Genomic DNA, 21,013 nt, shown 5'->3' on the forward strand with positions numbered 1-21,013 from the left:
GCCCAGCCACCATTGAATTCTTATATGACACTACCTTGTACATTAATTCATCTGAAGTGAAATCTTCCACTTTCAAGAGAGAAAAATCTCAGAACATTGATTGCATCATCAAGGACATTCTACCTTCCGGGATGTACTCCCTTAGCATGAACTCCTTCTTCCCACTAAGGTAGTCATGCGCTCAACCAATCGTCCCCTCTTCCTTTTTGCACGTACATCTTTCTTCACTCATATACCTGGCTGCCTCTCCATGCCTGCACAAAAGTTGTATCTTAGGAGACCCAGCCCAAATCTCACACCATTCACTGGAAGAAATTTTTCTCTCCTCTGACCTCTTGAAGTAATCATATTTCCATGATTTCTTTACTGTTTAGTTATCTGCTGCCTTCCAACTATTCTTCTGTTTGCAGAATTGGGTGTTCTTAATCTTACACTGTTGTTGTTTAACCTTTCTGAAACTATTGTATACTTCCCCAATTGGACTGTTGTCTTTTTTTAAGATCAGAGGCTGTATCTTAGATTTCTTTAATATTACCTAAATTGACTGGCAGGTGCATTTAATGTGGGAATGCCTAATCCATTTTAATCAGTTCCTTCCTGTTCGTGTATTTTTTTTCAATCACAATGGTAGAGTGCTTCATAAGCAACCAGAACAGTGATGTAGGGATTCATATCAAAAATAACCAAAATAACCAGATGGGCTTTAATTTGGCTATTTTGTTAATACAGTAATAACCAATATGTGTTTCTGCAGGGTAGACTCTCTACCCACTTTGGCTTGTGCTACATGAAGCAGTGGAAACCAAATACCAATGGCTGGAAGTAGGGCAGAGGGGAGAATGGTGAATTTGAGTGTGACCAGTATAAATGATGTTGATCAAATGTGAGAGTCCCAGTGCATTTTGAAAGTGCTTGTATGGTGGGTGCATTGCTATTTGTCCAATCCTATTGGTGGGCTGGCATGTGATACTTTATAAGCTTCTTGCCAATCTCCACAAGTACCTTTAGCCCTGTGGGTACTGATTTATGTGTTTGGCAGCTCTTACACTCAGATGCCAACTCCTGAAATAAAGTGTCTCAGTATAAGCTGGTAGGTCAGGTCCTGGCTTCTTTGCCTTGAAGTTCTCCAGGATTCTTGGCTGTCAGTATTGGCAGTGAGGAAACTGCTACTACAGCTGTTTACGGATCAGACTGCTCTGTGATTCAGTACTGAATCCATCTCTTGGACAGCGTTCCTTTTGATTTATTTGGTATCCACTTAAAGAAAAACAAATTGGGACTTAAATACACACACACCTACATAAATCCATTTCTTTTTAACACATTATTTAAAATAATAATAGTCACATTTAATTAATAGATTGAAAGTTTTCTAGCATTTGAAATTTTATTGAAAGTGAAATGTAAGCTATATTTTTTCCTTAGAGATGGCTTATCATCTTTAGAAGCTAGTTTATGCCGTTTGCATTATGCCTGTGAACCAAATGATGTAAAATGTGTCCTATTCAAAGAAAAAATGATACAGTTTAGTGAGCTATAACACCTTCTTGAGAGAATGCTAAATTGTAATAGGTCCAATTTGAGGTGACAAAATGTCTGTATTACATACTTTAACTTTGCCTCTTTTTATAGCCTAAATGAGGCATCTTAAAATTAATGCAGCCAGAGATCGCAAAGGCATTTGAAGTAATTCCTCGACTACTTATTACTTTTTCTCAACAGAGCTCACCAAATAAATGGTGTTACCAGTGGGACTAATAGAGTAACTACCAGTCAGAATGTCTGCCAGTTCATGAAATGTCTCCAACTCAATCCACACTAACAACTGAATAAACTATTTCAGTTCATGTAATGAAGAACTAGAACCTTAATGTACCATTTACTGAACAGTGAAAAATAATATATATTTATATCCATGAAAAGGAAAGTGGAAAGTCGAAGCAATTATCAGGATATCTCGGGTCAAAGTAAAATTTGGGATCTGTGTAACCTAGATGAATGTCAGTTCCGTGATATAGGTTGTATTTCTCTGTACACATAATCTAAATTTCCCCAAAACTTACCATAGCATTATTTTATCAACCTTTGAAAATGCCTTTGTCTCTTTTTCTTTTACTCTTTTCTTTCTACCACTCTTCAGCATTCCATTTATTAGTAATTCTGTACTCAGTTCATGCGAAAAACCATTAAAGGTGGGATTAATGAGTTTTTACTTTAAAAAAAGAGTGATAGGCCAGGCACAGTGGCTCATGCCTATAATCCTAACACTTTGGGAGGCCGAGGTGGGTGGATCACCTGAGGTCAGGAGTTTGAGGCCAGCCTGGTCAACATGGCGAAAGCCTGTCTCTACTGAAAATACAAAAATTAGCCGAGCATGGTGGCACATACCTGTAATCCCAGCTACTCAGGAGGCTGAAGCAGGAGAATCACCTGAACCCAGGAGGCAGAGGTTGCAGTGAGCCGAGATCATGCCATTGTATTCCAGCCTGGGGTACAGAGCAAAACTCCATCTTAAAAAAAAAAAAAAAAAAGTAAGAGAGAAGGTACATGTATATGCACACACAGACACACACACATATACTTTATATTTGTAAACATGTATAGGTTGAGTGTTATTGATAATAACTGTTGAATGAAAAACTATATCACAAAATAAAACGTAGAAAAAATAATTTCTAATAGATCTGTATTGCTTATATTATTATCCCAGCAAAGCCCTGGCACTTGAAACTTATATTATTTTGAAATAACTTTAGAATATAAAAGTTGCAAAATTATTACAGAGCTCACACATACCTTTAACCCAGTTTTTCTAATGTTAATATCTTACATCCTTATAGTATAATTACTCACACCAATAAATTATCGTTGGTTCAACAATTAACAAAACTACTGACCTCATTTGGATTTCACCAGTTTTTCCACTGTGTCCACTAATTTCTCTGGCAGTGAGGAAGTGACGGATGGATCTTCCATGACATTCTGGGTTGGGATGGTTCCAGGTGTAGGCCGATGCAGGTCCAAAGAACCCACATCTCCTCTAGGGCCAAAGCTTTTATTTAAGGTACATCATTTTTCACTCACCTTCTCTTATATTTTGTACTTTATCTTTTTAATGTTTACATATATAGTTTGTATATATATACACACACATATATTGACATTTATTTTTTCAGATTATTGCAGCAACACATCTTTAGGAAAAATAAGGCTACTATTGTGAGTTCTCATCATCTCTTTTTATTTATAGAGCAGTATGTAATGTGTGCCTACTTTGTACTGGACATGCGGCCTGGTACTAGGCATAAAGTGGTGAGCTAAGGAGAAATATTTCTTACTTTTTATCAAATAATCACTCTCCATATAATTACAAGCCTTATAAGTGCTGTGAAGGGCAATGCAGGGAATGGTGAGAATCTGTAAGATGGAGACATGATCCGGTTTGGTGAGTTGGAGAGAGAGAAGTGACATTTGAACTGAGGAGCTGAGCAAGGGATAGGAGTAAACTAGGTGGGGCTGGTAAGGGGGGCTGTGAGTAAAAGGACTAGCATGTGCACAGATACTGAGCTGAGAGCAAGAAACAGGAAACAGAAGGGGATGTTGTAGCATCGTGAAGCTTGGAGAGGGGAGTGCTGGCCAATAGGCATTCGGGCCGTATTGAGATTTGGGTCAACTTCAAAAGCAATGGAAAGCCATTAAAGGGACAGTGGAGCTGAAAAATATCACGATGCTATAGTGCTGCCAAGGGATTAGGGGAGGTGGTAAAAAAGAGGAATGGGTTAAAATAGGTGGGTAACTGTGGAAACAGAACACAGATAGAATGGAGATAGTGTCATAGGCATCCCTGTTGGTGGATATGGAAAGACTTCAGACCAGGGTAACTCCTGGGTTTCTGGGTTGTTTAACAGAATTGATATTGGTGTTAATGACTGCTCAAAGCAACACTGAAGGAAAAGCAGATTGTTTTTTGCCTTTCTGACATCAAAGAAAGGGTGGAGACACTCTCTTTTCTGTCCTGATGTTGGTCATGAGATCATATGAGACTGAACTGAGTCATGAAACTCCAACCTCCCATCCGGTGAGATCCCTGGTATTCTCTGTATGAGTGGGAAGAGAGGTTTAAAGTCAATCAAGATGTCCTGTTCCCTGGGGTCCTGGCCCTGGTCTGGTGGTCTTCTCACTTAAATACTGCCTCCATGAAGCTCAGGGCTCACCTATGATTTATATGCTAAGGATACTCAGGTCTCTGGCTCTTCTGAGAATTCTCTGCTGAACCCCAGATATGTATGTGCATCTGACAGTTAGAAACTTGTAGTCTTTTTTAATCCAGAAACATGATCCTCCTCCTTTATTCCGTGTATTGGCTTCTTTGAATACCCACATCAGAAGCCTGGATGTCATCCAAAAATTGTTACCTTACTTCTGCCTCACTTGCCCACACCTCACATATACTTAGACCAGGTCCTGCAGATAATGCCTAATCTGTGTCCATCCTCTTCACATTCCTCCCCTGACCCACCGTCATTCCCGCTATGTCCATCTGAATCCTGCTTTGTGACATTATTGCAGGTGTCCTCCCATGGCCTCCTGTGCCTTGCATTGCCCTCAGGCCACCCTCTGTACTGCTGCCAAGGTGATTTTTCTGGTATACAAATCTGATTGTGCCAGTTCCAATCTTAAAATTCTTTGGTGGCTGTCCTTTAATTCTGTTTGAGTTGACCATTTACCACAACACACAACACCTGTAATCTCCTGCCCCTCCAGGCTTGCTAAACCCTTTCCTCTAGTTGTCTACACCAATTTATGGTTTTGCTGTTGGACACGGTTCCACCCTTTGTTGCTTTGTTGTATCTCCAGAATTCCCCTTTCCTTTTCCACATCTGAGAAATGTATCCTTTAAAGTGTACCTCATTCATTGTCCTAGGGAAACTCCTATGTTTATTCCAAAGCTTAATTCGGGTGCCCCATGGCCGTTTATCTGCCCCTGTGGCTGTTAATCACATGGCACCATCATGGTCAATTATTTGTCTAAGCTCACTTGCAGTGCTGGCTTCTTCAAGTCGGGGACTGTGTTTGAATCCTGGTAGTATCCTCTCCCCTAACACACTTCATAGCACGTAGGAGCCTGGAACACACTTGAGAACTTAGAACAATGCCTGGCACAGTAGAGATTCAACTAATATTTGAATTAATGAGTAATAGGTGTACAATAAATGTTGGTTAAGTAAAAGATAGGGTGTATATATGGCTCTGAGCAATAGAGGAAAGGCTGATATGGCTGCACAGCTCTGTGACCCAGTTCCCAACTCCTTAGACATTTATGTATTGATATGTGCATCTGAATCCCATCTTAACATCAAGCTTATCTCCCGCAAATCCTTCCAAGAATCTTTCCCCTCTGGCCATGCCATATTATTCACTTCCTACCTTGAATTCACTTTCATACGTAGATGAGTAACTTAGCTCCTCTTCTTGGAGTGCTTTCCTACCATTGTTCAATTTTGCCTCTGAAAATTGTACCTATTCTTTTTTTCCTAGCCTAAAAGTCTCTTCCTCCTGGAAACCTCTGGTATTTCACAGTTTGGATTCATTCTAACCCCGTTTTTACTTTTATGAAATTTGAAATCTCTTCTAATTTTCCTATCCTATTTTGTAATAGTTACTACCTGTTTATCTCAACTGGACTGTAAGCTGCTTGAGGGCAGGGATCCTATTTTGCTTACAATGCAAGACCTTGCACATAGTAACTGTTGAGTGAAGTTTGTTGGATTGAATTAATAATTTTCAATTATTGATGCTTTAGGTGCTCTGGAGGTTTTCAGTAAGTAATTCACTGAGATTGCTCAAATTTCTAAACCTAAAACATTTTTATATTTTTCGATACTCATTGTTTAACAAATGTTTATGCGTCTGTGCCACATGTTTATTATATGTGGACAATGCACTATGCTAAGCTCTGAGGATGCAATAGTTTCTTAGACCGATATGGTCATTGCATCCATCCTGGAAGTTGTAGTTTAGTAGGAAAATCAGGCCAATCATACAACAGCTATTTATTGAGTGCCTACGTTAGTACCAGGTACTGGAGATATGACAGTGAGCTAAAAGAGAAAAGTTCCCTTGTCCCTTGGAATATGCTGTCTAGTTGGGGAGACAGGTTAAATAAACTAAACATACTAACAAATATAACCTTGAGTTAACCCATGCTAAGTACTCCGTGCCATGAGAATTCAGAGCAAGTTGACCAAGACCTGGAGGTTAGGGAGGGCGTCTTACAGTTGAGCATCAGCTAATCAGCTTAGCAAGGAGAGAGGAGAACATCTAGTGTCACTGCCCCAGAGAGAGCAAGTGGGGATGATGGGAGATAGGGCCAGGATTAATTAATACATTATAATTGCCCACCAAATGCTCCTTTTAGAATTCCTCATTCTCTTGGTGTATATCAGAAATAAATGTTTCCTTCAAAATGTTATATTTTTAACACAGTTTAACTTCTCTCTTTCAGTGTCTATGGCATTAGAATAAGAGTTATAGTAAACAGTTAAAAAAAAAAAGTTCACATATTGGCTGGGCATGGTGGTTCACGCCTGTAATCCCAGCACTTTAGGAGGCTGAGGCAGGAGGATCATTTGAGTTCAGGAATTTGAGACCAGCCTGGCCAACATGGTGAAACCCCATCTCTACTAAAAATACAATAATTAGCCATTACAGGTAGCACATGCCTGCAATCCCAGCTACTCAGGAGGCTGAGGCAGGAGAATTGCTTGAGCCCGGGAGGCAGAGGTTTCAGTGAGCCAAGATGGTGCCACTGCACTCCAGCCTGGGTGACAAAGCAAGACTCAGTCTCAAAAAAAAAAAAATTCACATATTAATTGCATATAGTATTTAAGTTCAGCCTACTTTTCTAAAAGTAACATAAATGGCTTTTCATGAGAGAAATTTTAGTATAAAGGCAGGTGGAGAACCTTTAAAAAATATATGGCATTTCTAATAGTCATTTAATCACTGGCCTGAGGAAAACCTGAGAATAAAAAGGGCCCACTGAATTTAAACACTGGTCACACTCATATTTTTATTTGGTCATGGGTAGTGTATTTATGTTAAAATAACATCTAGAGTAACCTGAATAATCAGGAGAACTTGAATTCAATATATAACTGAGTATAAGAAGAAAGCAATACCAAGAAATATTTTTAAATTGTCTTTTATATAATTCTACATAGGAAAATTCTGGTATTTAGTAATTGTAGAATTATTTCTAGGTTAATCTTTTCTTCAGCAAATGTAGTAAACTGAGTTGTTAAAGTATGTATTATGTTTAATGCTTTTTACAATGTATAGATAATTAATCATTAACCTAATTAAAATATAGGTTCATGATTATATAACCTAAATGGATTTAGAAAAAGAACATATTTGTACATAATAATTTCTTATAATCTTGAAATAAAATATCTTGCTAGATGAGTGATGTCCTATAAGAAAGATTTCACTGGTCTGTGGAATAATCATTTATTCTCATTCTTCTCAGTATGAAATAGCCTCTCTAACTTATGGGGTGTGAGCACAAGTGGACTCACATGTTATTCTAAGGTTTTTGGCCTGAGCAACTGAGTGAATAATTCCGCCATTTTTGAAATTGAGAAGATACCGGAAGGAACACCTTTTTTTTTTTTTTTTCAGAGCAAGGTTGATATTAAGAATCCTGGGTCTGGTTTTCAGAGAAGATCTAAGGCTGAAGGTAGACATTTGGGAGTCAGGATGATATGGGTGGGAAGGTCATGAAGGTAGCTATGTTGGAGCCTCTTTTAGCTACAGAGTGAGTTTAAATAGTGCAGAGGAAAGGTCATAGGAAAGTGGCAACTAGCCCATGCCAACATTTAGAGTTTGAAAGAATGAGAGGAGGAGATTCAAGCAAAGGAGAAACAAAGGAGGAAAGCCAGAAGAATGTCTTGGCTGCTGAGTAAAGAAGCTGTTCAAAGATGAAGTAATAAGTTATGTCAGTGGCTGCTGAGAATTTGAGAAGTTGAGGACTGAAAATTCCCATCAGATTAGAAAACATGGAGACTATTGATGGCTGTGATGAGGGTGGTTTCATCAGAGGGGTGTGGACACCAACTACATTGGATTCTAGAGAAAATGGAATGTGAGGAAGCATGGATATAGCTAGAATTAATTTCTGCCCTCTAAAATTTACATGTGTTGTCCATTATGTATTTAAATACAGTGCTAATATAACAAGGAACATTCATAAACAGTTAAAGAGATAAAGTATATTATTATGACTGTACTTCTTGTAAGTACCCACATGCTTCATATTTAGTCCAAGAAAACCATTCCTTCCACTTTATATCTACTTATATTATAAAATATTCAATTGGGCTTAAATACAGGGAAAATTTCCTATTTAAGACACTGATGCTAATTCATCTTATTACATCCTCTGGGCTGGCTGGAGGGGATATATATAAGTATCAGATGATAATCTTACATCGTCCTGAGTAGGATGATGTCAGACAGGTCAGACATACCTTTGTTTAAATCCTGACTTCTCTCTTTACTACCTGTGTGACCCCAGCAAGTTACCTAATCTTCTAAGCCTATTTTCTCAAAGGTAAAATATGGACAGTAATGACAGGATAAATTAAGATATTATGTTTTAATTATTTAGCATAATGTCAAGCAAATAGTAAAGGCTCTGTAAACGGGTGCAAATTTGCATTGCCAGGATTACTCTCTTGTTCTTCAATTGGTCATAACTTAAATACTATGCAATTTAGTACACAGAAGATAGATCTTCTAATAAAGAACGGAAAAATGAGCTGCCTGAGAGTAAGCCATACCTTATAAGCCATAGTTTTTGGTTTGTGTTACTCTGTCCATGTTTATTTCTTGGTTTGTTTCCTCATCTTTAGTAAAGTTGTATAAGCATAGTAGGTAAGACAGCAGGCTCTGTAGAGCAGATTTGTAATCTTAATCCCCTGGAATTACCTGGATAGTCCAACTCTATCCTCTATCTTCCCATCCTTTCATGTCTAATCAGCACTGCTAGTGATAATAGCTAACACGTATTGACTGCTTCCTAAGTACTGAGCACCGTTCTAAAGATTTTATAGCTGTTAACTGATTTAAACGTCGCAGCCCTAGGTAATAGGCACCATTATTACCTCCATTTGCCCAGATGAGGAAACTGAGGCACAGAGAGGTTAAGTAACTTGCCCAAAGATGACACAGTTGGTAAACAGTGAAGCTGGGATTCAGTCAGGCAGGCTGATCACACAATTTTCACTCTTAACCACTTCATCCTAATTCCACTTGGGATGATAAGATTGCATTACATTATCACAGCTTTTCTGTGGTGCAGATCGTAAAGTGGGACCAGTAACCTTCCCCAGCAATTAATAAGTGGCTGATGATTTGTGTTGGGGATCAAGGTGTTTCGTCCCACCTTCAGTCACCAGGGGGTGCCATTCAGGTAGGTTTATGAAAACACTGAAAACCAGAGTGATGGTATTCTCTTGATTAGCTATAAATGGTAGTCATTAAGATGCAAGGTTTTGAGGGTTAGGTTCTTTGGTGCTTATACCCAAAGAAGAAAGAGCCATTTTTGTATTAAGTCATCTAAAAAGTTCTCATATGCTTAGCAAGAAAGCTAAATTAAGCTCTGCACTGGGTAAAATTATAAACATGCTGTCTGCTTCAGATGAGTAAGTGAATATAAATAGAACAATTGGTACACATGGCCCTAATGGTATAGCTTCCCTGTTCCCTATGTAATGTAAATCACCAAATGTGAGCATTTCCACCTGACAAACTGTCAGTCTCAGAAGAGCACATTCAATACATGTTACACAACAACCAAGATTGCCCTTTTCTTCAGCATGGTGTTTTTTCTTTCCACATCCAGCAGTTAGTACTAAGGCCTGAAACCCTTAGTTACAGAACAAAGTGGCTTAGCAGTAATCGAGCCTGTGTGAGGCTAAGGGAAGAATAATGAACATTCCCTGCAAGCTTCCTGCCTAGATGCAGGTGCAGGAATCAGGAGGTCATGAATAATGCATGACATGCAGATTAGGTGGTGGTTTCTCCTACTGAGATTTTGACGTTGCTACCTGCCTGGCTTCTATATGTGGAAAGAAGGCAAAAGAGGATGGCAAAAAGTGTCACAGTTTAAAGACTGAGCTCAAAAAAACATGCCATATCCTTTTGAAGAAATAAAATTTAGGGGGTTGGTGAAGTGCAAGGCTTATGGTTTACTTTATCAGATGAAGTACGGGCCAAGTTATCAGTGTACTTCTTCCCTTTGAGGACAAAAATAAAGCTTTCTTGATTTACCTTTTTAATTTAGGAAACCTTGTAATTATTCGTTCATACACACACAATCAGGACTTCTTTTCCAAAGACTTTCCTAAGGAATTCTTTTCCTGAGACTGCTAAACCATTATAGAAATTCTCCATTTACAGTATTTGATCTATGGATCAGTGAAATTTTCCTAAAAGATACAAATACCTAGAGAATGTTGTAATTATGTATTAAACAGACCCTCTTTTTCTTCACTAATATATGCAATAAACAGCATCAGTAAGAGAATACTTCTGTCATTAAACTTCACCCAGTGGAAGTTTCATGAAGTAGTTTCTTTGTACTCCTAGGGTTAAGGAGGGGACAATATAAAAAAAAGTAAACGTCTAAAGGATAGAGGACAAATTAAAGAACTGTGAGTATTTGGGGCTGATTAAACTTTATTTAAATAGTTAGGATTGTGATACCCCAGTGAGGGTATAGGGAAAGTTCAGGAGAATTTCTTGCACTTCCTCTTAGGTCAGGGGGCTTTAACCGGGGAGAAGTTTTCTGGCTTAGATATCCATTTTAAGGATTGTATTTCAAGCAGACAAAGAAAGTAAAAGAATAAAAGAAAAAAATTACGCTTGCTACCTTTCGTACAATTTTTATGTACTTTTATTGCATTTCCCCCCTCTTTGTCCAATTTGGGATACTGGATTATGAACTGGCTTTCATTTCTAGCTGAGTCTGTCATTTCCACTAGGCCCCAGTTTGGCTGGACGCCAAGACCAACAGGTGATCCTTGTAGCTGCAAAACAGCAGGAAGTGGGCCGTGCTTGAATGAGACAGTTCACCAGAGGGGCTGTCTGGCCTCTCTCCATCTTTCTGCATAATTAACACCCCCTCCCCCATGCCGAGCAGAAAATCTGTGCTGAGCAGCTCAGCTGCAGCAGCCATTGAGAAGCACTGTAAGGAAAAGAATGTTAATAAGGGATGTTGGAAGAAATAAGCCTTCCGAGTGCAAAGTGCAGTCTGGCTCTGGGTTTAGGGAAAGGCTGCAGTTGGCCCTTAGGCGGGGCTGGAACTTCTTTATCTGTTTCGGAATGATTTTCACTTACTAAATAACTACAGAGAGCTGAGTTTCTTACAAACTGGACTTTAAGACCAGTTTTAAATCCCCATTTTTCTTCTTGTAAATAAGAGCAATGTATGAAGCATAAAGGGTGAAGGTAATATAAGCTAAGACTGCTTAGATCTCACAAATCCTGGCTAAAGATAGACCATAACAGGAAGCTGGCAGCCGGAAGTAGGGCTTATTGTTTTGCCAGTTAGTGACCCACAAAGAGGCGGAGGTTTACTAGCTAGGCTTTGATTGGAAGATAACAGCAGTTTCCGGAAGCTTTAAGCTATTTCCAGTGGATGAGTCCAACCCTGGAAGCTTGGAAAGCAGTATATTCTTCACTTCTCCTTTATCTGGCTAAAATTTTGAACTGACTTTACTTTCTTCAAAGCCCAGTGGTAGCGCATCACTTCCAGAATGAACTCCTCCTAGAAGTACCTGTTCACCCTTCCTTCCTCCCCGGTGCCCGCAGATTCTGTCGCAGCATATTTGAATGACGTTGTCTTGCGTCCTAGAGTTTTAAATATGGTAGAATGAAAGAGGGGGCACTTAGACGCCTCTTTGTGCCCACCCTCATGGGAATAGGTACAAAGAGGGCTTACTGAACCCAGGCACCATACCTTAGATAACTTTTACCCACTCTTGTACCTGGCAAGGGTTAGGTATTCAGTAACTTTTGTTGGACTGAATGAGTGCATCAGTCCTGCCTCTGGGAGTCTTCAGAGCGAACATTGTGACAGACCTGTTGTCTTGAGAGTGGTTAAGAAGGAAAAAAGGACCACAGATTTGCAGGCATAGGAATTTAATTGCATCATTTACTAAGAGTGGATCAAGTTCTGGGGATTTTGTATTAAGCAATTCTAAAAGAGATTATTTATAAAACAGATGCCATTTTTTAAATTTGCAATTGGGAATATGCTTTTTCAATAACTGGATTATTCTCATCTGTCTTCAGGGTACATCCGTCCCCAGTATCAAGGGTCCGGGGAAATCGAATGAATAATCAAAAGTTTCCTTGGTGAGTATACAGTCTAATATGAGAATTTGTAGGTCTTACGGGAAATTTTAATAGGGCTTATGTTAAAATTAAGAGAATTCCTACTTCTCTATACAGAGTGCATTCCTGCTAACTGGACTATGTGGTCTTCCTTTCCTCTGGACAGTTCGAAATAAATATAGATAGAGTTCCTTTCCAGCCAAAACTCTTCATTCACCAAAAACCCTGTGTAACTTTTTTTTAAAACAGATATGACGTAAAGTTCCTAAGATTATAAACTCTTACCTGTTTTAAAGAATGTTTCCTTTTTTCCCTAAGATATGTAGTCCCAGCTATTTCTCAGATGCCAACTTCAACTTCTCACAAAGATTTTCACAGTTAATGAATCTGTTACACTGGTTTTGGGGATTACAACCTCAGTGATTTTTTTTCCTTGCCATAGCCTTAAATATCCAGGAATTTTTTGTTTTTTTGTTTTTTTTTTTTTTAATTTGGGGAGTACCAAGATCTTCTTTAACTGATGGTTCTTGAACAAAAATATAGATGGAATTTTGCAGAAACAACCTGAAAAGTTATTTCAACCAGAAAACATTGATTATTGATTCTTTAGAGAAGCGATTTAAAGTGTTTCACAAATATTTCATGTGAAACAGCAACAACAAAAATGTAGGCTCAATATGTGTATTTGGTTATATTACTCCTTTCCACAAAATTAACCTTTTAACACAATGTATTGTTAAGCAAAAAAAAGAAAAATTAAAAAAACAAAAAAAATGAACTATGGCTGTATTACTTCAAAGATGAATGGAAATTCCATTTTACTTCATTGAATTATAGTTAGAATGAGGTTTTGATTAAAACTATGCCTTTTTTTAAGTATGGCAAGATGATTACCAAAGATTGAGCTTCCAAATTAATTTTATTCCTAAATCAAGATTATTTTTAGACACAGAATAATGACACTTTGAATTTGAATCATGCCTAATCAGCTCACCTCCCTTCCCCCATTAAATCTAATTAATTCTCACAATAGCTTGGTGATGTTGTTAAATATTGTGCTTTTCTTTTTCACAGAGGGGGAAATGGGGCACAGAGGATACAGTCATTTGCTTATACCTTGCCTTAGAGCCGGGACATCCTTCCTGGTTTCTTACCATTGCTAAAGCATATTATCCCCTGTCCAGCTTGAAAAGCTAAGGGGATAATAATATAATGGTCATTACGTAAAAGGAAAGGGAGAAATCCAGTCTGTTGTTGACTTCGCACACCACAAGCTAATGGGTAGACTACAGAATTGTCAGGTATGAGATCCAGTTTCCGCAACTTGGTTCTCAATGGCTAAGTGTAAAACATGAAGTAAGTAACAGTTTCTTTTCTTGACTTTTCCTCTCTGAAGTATTGAAGTAATGATGTTCCTGCATAATTCATAGCATGTTATTTGTTTAGTAAGTGTAAACCACTTGTATCTCCAGAGAAGTAATCCATGAAAAACAAAAGTGATGTTTACTACTAGCCTTGAGAAAATTCAACTTTTATTTATTCAGCAACATTTATTTACAGTTCCAGGCACTGTAAGAAGCACTAGATTAGAAAGATAAATAAAACATGGTTTCTATCCTCAAGAGCCTACCTGTCTTGCAGGGCAGGTGTGTGTGTGTGTGTGTGTGTATAATGTCACATACACAGACACATATACGATATCACACAAGCACATAATATACAATATGGGTAATGCTCTAAGGAGATATATTTATAATATAATGTTTAGAAGGAGAAGTTAGTGGCTTTATTTAAGATGAATTTGAGAGTTCATACTCGGGAGGGGGTGAAATATAAAGGAAGGAACAAGACTGTCAGAAAATCCATCCCAAAGAAGAAAGCTTTTGAGCAAAGACCTAGAATTAGTAAGAAAAGCAGGGTTGAGCTAGTAAGTTTCCTTTATAGATTGATGCATGCATAGAAGGACCTGGAGATATTTCCAAATTGACTCTAGTAGGAGCATACATGGATTTAATACGTGTACTTTATTTGGTCATGAGCTAGCTAAGATTTCTACGATATATACTATCTTGAATCTTCCTTAGGTAAATACTGTGAGTCTAGTATATGGAAATAAATCACCTGGTTAGGAAGAAGCCCCATGAATCACCCAGCCTCTACTTCTGGTAAAGTGATAAACACTTATTATTTCTTTGTGAAATACTGGCCCTGAAAATTCAGAAAGTTTAAAGACTCATGTTGGCAATGAAGACGAAGGGAAAGTGATAGTCGCTCTCCCCCATCTATCAGCTGGGTAATTTGTAGGATTAGATGTCAAGTTCAACACTAACTGGGCTGTGGCTTGGGTTCAACCTGGAAACACTGTATTTAAGAAGGAGAAACAGTGATTTTTGTGAAGGTAACTTAGCAAATACCCCAATCAGTTAAAAAATTGTGTTCATCAAATAAGTAATTAAAGTTCAGGAAAAGAAGAAAAGCCTCCAACTTAACACTATTAAGGTATGTATAGGTAAGGTATGAAAATCAGTAGGTTGGGAAAGCCTATGGCTGTTGTTGAGCTCCCAAGCCAGTGTTTATTATCGAGTTAAGGTCATTTAAGCTTTTAACTAGTGTTTTCTGCATAATATTGTTATGAGAGGTGGCATCCGCTGGCCTCATTCATGTGGGAACATTTCCCCTGAAGGTGAAGAAAATGATTATCTGTATAAGGCAAACAAAATCCACTGGAATTGAAAGTATGGTAATATTGCACATACCCAGGGAGGAGATGAGAGTGCCAGGGCCTAAGAGGTCCAGCAACATATGTTGGAGTGGAGCCAGGCTTGCTATAACTGTCTAACTCCAAGGGATTAAAGAATGGCAATAAGAACTTCATGCAGAGTATATTAGCACCCCAATAACAAATACCAGATCATTGTACAACTCACTTACTATTGAATTAATTAAAGGTAGCAAGCCAGGCCAGACATAAACTCTGTTCATCAGAAAGTTTGTCCCCTCAGTACCACCATGCACTAGGAATATTTACTGATTTGAAGACTGATGAAGCCTTTGGGGTTCAGCCATGTGAATTTCATTCTCTATTTCATCAAACCACTCCTCTTTCCTTCACCATTGGCCCTAAATGGAGGCGAGCATGCCTGCCTTTCTCCAATGACGATGGGAGGGAAGTAAAAACCTCTTTTCCTTCTACCCATCTTAGGTTATTGGCTGGGGCCCTGTGTAAATTAGACTGGTAAAAGACAGATTAGCAAAGAAAAATGAACAGAAGTTTATTAACATGTGTATTTACATGCGCATGGGAATGAGTAACCCAGAGAGTTGGTTAGAGCTTGGACTTGTATAGCATCTTAACCCAAAAAAAAAAAAAAAGTTTTTTAGAGAAGTGAAAAAGACAAAAGAAAAGGATTTTGAGCTTCCAGGGGGTAAAATCGTAGGAAGGTAAATATATGGGAGAAACTAATGGAAGATAGGGATAGTGAGATGTGTTGTGCAGATTCCTCTGATGCCGTCTCTGGGCTGATATAGGAGAGTTGTCTCCAGTGATTGCCTTGCCCTTCCTGGTAGAAAGAGGGAGAGCAGAGACTTTTTCTTGTGTCTCCTCCTTTTTCATTGCCTGTACCTCATAATAATTCTTATGCCGAAGTGGCAAATTTTTAAGTGGCATATTCTACTACCCTTCATGTTATAAACCATTTTTAGAATATTTGCCACTCTTTTTTGCATACGATAATGCCAGAAAAAAACTATTTTTCTGCATTTGAGGCAAATGTGGAAAACTCCTTATTAGAGAGTTGAATGTGAAGATACATTTTTCTTCTTGGCAGTTCTTTTTAATTGAAACGATTATATCCTGGTATCAAACCCACAGGACAGCAACTGTTTCCAGGTCATATTCAGCTGTTTTATTCCTAAAGACATGACAGAAATCTGTAAGCTACATTTTGCTATGTCTGTGCAGGCTGGCATAGGACAGGGTGGTGTTTAGTGGGAAATATCTGTGAACCAATTATTGAAGTTGACTTAAGGCTCCAGAAATTTCCAGAATCCATGTTCGTATTCTAAAGACGTGCACATTTATATATGCTCATCACTTGCTTTTTTCCTCTCCACTTCTCACTCTATCCTGCTCCATTTTTAAGGTTTTAAAGGACTTGGACATGTGTCGTTGCTTGATAATGGTGATGGTAGTGATTGTGCTGTGTACCTAAAACGTGTATCAAGGGCTGTTATGTAACAGTGGTAGTGGGAGTCACATAATGCAAACTTTATGGGCCATTTATATGATAACATAGGAAATAAAGCATTATTAATTGTAATCATTGGCCAAATATGGTGGCTCACACCTGTGATCCCAGCACTTTGGGAGACTGAAGCTAAAGAATCACCTGAGCCCAGGAGTTTCAGACCAGCCAAGCAACATAGTGAGACTCCAGCTCACTATTTTTTATTTACTTTTTAAAATAAGCCAGGCGTGAGGTATGCATCTATAGTCCTAGCTACTCAGGAGGCCGAGGCAGGAACCTTAAGCCCAGGAATTCAAGGCTACAGTGAGGTATATTGTGCCACCGCATTCTAGCCTGGGCAACAGAGCGAGACTCTCTGAAAAAACTATATATGTAGGAATTGTCGTTAGTAAAATTGAAGTAATTTTGTAGTTTTCTCTAACCAATTAGATGCTGCCACTACCAGTCTCAATTATTATTTATTTATCACTGATGTGCCTAAGATTTTATGTAGCTATATACACAAAAATGCTCCAGTGTTAATGAAGTCTCTATGCAAATTATGATGCATTCTGGGTGTGAATCATATTTCACATTTGGGTGTGAAAAAGTTCTGTGTCACAAATTTTTGTGGAGGGCAGGAAGAGCCGTTTCACACTTTAATGTTTTAGTGTGGATCTATGGTGCTACAGTGAACTTAAATATTTATATTCATACAGTTACAAATGTTAGACATGACTTCATGGAATCTTTTTGAGGGATATAACTAGGAGAGTTTTGTCATAAAAATAAGAACATTCTTTCTTGCTTAAACCTTTTTCCTTAACAAAGGAAGGCACTGAAGTTGTTGATATTGGAAATCTCTCAGAAATCTAATGTAGAACAGCCTTTTGAGGAGGGACAGAGCATTTCCAAATTACCAACTTCAAGGCTATAAAGGAAATGCAAGCATCATCAAGTGCAGTTCAACCTCCTTACCTTACAAATATAGGCCCCAAGACAAAAATGTTACATGCCAAACCCAGGCATCAATCCAAGCTTCTCTGTGCCTGTTCATCCAGGCCTCTGCATGCCTATCCGGTAGTCTTTCCATGACGTGGCAGTTGTCCACCTGTGCGGAGAGCAAGAGAAATGTGAATGTTTAATTCATTACAAGCTAAGCAGAAAGCTTTTGCCTGGGAAATTCCCATTAGATTGATGGGATGGGAGAACAAGGAGAAACAGGAGAAGCTTAATGAAGACATTGCTCCTCACACCAGTATGTGGCACTTACTCCCTGCCAAAATGTTTACTCATCATCTTGCAGATCCTTGCATGCTCATTATTTATAGATAATATTGATTTTGTTATTTTAATTACCAGAGTATTTCACTGCCTTACTTCTTGACTTACAGAGCAAAAATTATATTATGCATGGACTTTAATATGTGGAAATTCCAGTTCCTAGAATGCAACGCCTTCATGGTCTTTTTAAGCCATGCATGTTGGCAAATAAGTCACAGAAGGTTACCTTTGGTTTGGTTTGGAAGCATACTCTCTCCACAGTTTGATAAGAGATTTGGAATATGGGCCATAGTTGATGTCATCGTTAACCTACTTGCAAGTTCTCTGTATATGTATTGAATTATAATAAAAAGAAGTGCCTGCAGGGTGATGTTACATTTTAAATCCCTCCAAATTCCCATCTTTTCTTTGTTATAATGTGGTATTACCTATTAATTTCTTTAATGACTTCACCTCCTCAAATTTAGCTTGGGGTCAGTTGCATATACTTCAGACTTATGTTCTGTCTTCCAAAGTGACCGTATGAAAGAACTTAGGCCTAATAGTTTCTTAACTTCTCTATCACCCAGAATTTCAGCAAGAAAGATTCATGATAAAAGTAGTCGCTATATTCCTGCTGGTATCAGCTGATTTTGTCTCTAGCATTTCTTTAGTAACAGTAAAGATGATATAAGGAAAAAAAAAATTAAAGTAGATAATTTTCTGTAATTATTTCCCTAATTATAGGAGAATTAAAGCTATAAGATCCTGCTGAGGCCATAAAGTTTACCACTTCTGAGACATCTTCATATTAAAAACCCGGGAATAATTTATCAACCTGCAGCTCAGAACCATTTTAATACTGTACTGGAAACCTAACATGTGAACTCATAAGACATGTCATTGTACTCTTTGTTGATTCTTGGTATCTTCCCAGCACTGTACCCAGGTGTGGTGCTATCATGTAATAAAACATCTCTGACATACTAGCTAATTATAGCATGAACAGGCAATATTGTTCAGACAACTTTGTAATTCTGGGGTTTGTAGTCTATTGTTGTCTATTTTTATTCTTACGGTGAGGTTTTATACAGCAGAGGAAATTTAAAATTCACACAGTCTGAAATCATGATTTACCCGAGCAAAGCTGCTTAAACTACTACTACTACTTATAGGGGTTTAAATTGTGTGATGTGGGTTATTCTCCATCCCAAAACTCTCCCTTTTAAAGTTGTTCAGATGTAGAACTTTAAAATAGATGGGTGCAGCAGGCTGGTTCCTGTAATCCCAGAAACTTGAGAGACAGAGGCAGGAGGATCCCTTGAGCCCTGGAGTTCAAGACCAGCCCAGGCAACACAACAAGACCAACCCCTGTCTCTTAAAAAAAAAAAAAGAAAAGTTAAAACTTAAAATAATGGTCATGTCATAATGAAACATGAAGAAGGGAATGTGGGGAGTCATAAATGACTAATACAGAAAAAAGACTGTGTCTCAATATGAAAATATATATATATATCTGTGATAGCACCAGTACCAGTCATGTTTAATTAACATATCAACTTAAAAGGAAGAAGGATTGTATTTCATATATAAAGAATGAAGCCACATCCTTTCCTCATCTTTCATAGTATTTTTCAGTGGATGTATTTAGGCTAAAAAAATTGGCTATCAATTATAAACCATGACTGTCTTCTAAATATGCATTTGAAAGAATAATGACTAAAATTGGAACCCAATCAAAAATCTGAATGTGTTCATGCATATGCTGGAAATACTGCTCAGGATAATAAATCTTAAGGGGTTCCCTGCAGGAATGCTGCATGTGCCAGCAGTTTTGTTCTGGTTTTCATCTGCTGGTCACATTTGCAATGTCATCTTTCTAGCTATGGAGATTTCTCTGTATACACATGGACAGTGAACTAGCGATTTTAAAATCAAACATATTATCACCTCAATGTAATTTTTCTCAGTTGACCACCAGATTTTCATAAATTTTCTTAGTAATTTCTGTAAAACTAGCTATTTATTACATTTCTTGGCATAGCACTAGATTTGCCTAAGGTAAGACCAGTATCCTAATAATATATATTTCTTTTAATTAGTTTTAAGAGAGCAATAGATAGCGTGCAACATATTTATAAAAAAGATTTAAACCAACTCAGTATGACACAGGTTTTATCACAGCTATTTTACATAAGCCCTCAGCTAACCAATAGCTAGGGGGCTGAGGACGCTGCTGAAATCCACTGACTACTTGTGGCCGTTGTCTCTGTCTAAATATTCATTTAGTTTAGTCCCTTTTATCAGATGAAGTTCTTTTTTTGTATAAATTTATGAGATACAAGTATAATTTTGTTACATGCATAGATTGTGGAGTTGAAGTCAGGGCTTTTAGAGTATCCGTCACCTAAATAATGTATGCTGTATAGATGGGGTTCTTTTGTTGGAAGTAATGAAAACTAACTGAATCTGACTGCCTTAAGCAAAAGGGGATTTTTCAGTACATAAGGTAGGTTATATGGAGACAAAAGAAAAGCAGAGGAGCTGGGCCTCAGGAAACACAGGAGCCAGGATAGCACCCAGGGTCCAGGAAGCAAGATTTAATCAGCAGGTACAGGCCTGGGAGGGGTCAGCTCTAGCTCCTCTATGTCACCTCCTCAGTAATCCCAATAGAGGAAGCTAGAGTATGATTGGTCCTGGGTTAGGTGCCCAGCCCTTGGTTACAGTCCTACAAAGATGAGATGAGGTGGGAGTAGTTTCCCAAAGGAAAAGTGTTAGTACCAAAAAATGTTGGGAAAGACTGCTCTTCATAAATTAGAACCATCAATTTGCCATACCATTAAATTACCTGAAAGTTCTCACAAGGGTAGTAGCTTTACCATGACAAGCTTTAACACTTTCCCTTCAAGGCCATAATGCCTTATATTTTAGAAAATGAAAGCACTCTGTCATTAGTTACTAGGTCCTTTCTCTTTGGTCTTATACTCTTAGTTATTGAGTAGCCAAAACGTATGCAGGATGTTTAGTCAAAATAGACACCATTCTCCTTGAAACCTAAGAGTGTTGATCTTAATCACTTTGAACCTTCATTTCTCTGAAACCCTACTTGGGATCACATATTT

The 21,013-nt window shown here is 38.1% G+C and overlaps 1 protein-coding gene across 1 annotated transcript in view; it reads left to right on the plus strand.

Moving 5' to 3' along the window:
* The window catches only part of KLF12 (Kruppel-like factor 12), a 507,200-nt gene that overhangs the window by 392,882 nt on the left and 93,305 nt on the right, over positions 1–21,013 (plus strand). The window contains exon 6 of the mRNA XM_011972015.1: positions 12,361–12,423. Within this exon, the coding sequence (XP_011827405.1) occupies positions 12,361–12,423 (63 nt within the window). The remainder of the gene's footprint in view (positions 1–12,360; positions 12,424–21,013) is intronic.

Source organism: Mandrillus leucophaeus, unplaced genomic scaffold (genome assembly GCF_000951045.1).
Source record: "Mandrillus leucophaeus isolate KB7577 unplaced genomic scaffold, Mleu.le_1.0 Scaffold126, whole genome shotgun sequence".
Lineage (NCBI taxonomy): Eukaryota > Metazoa > Chordata > Mammalia > Primates > Cercopithecidae > Mandrillus > Mandrillus leucophaeus.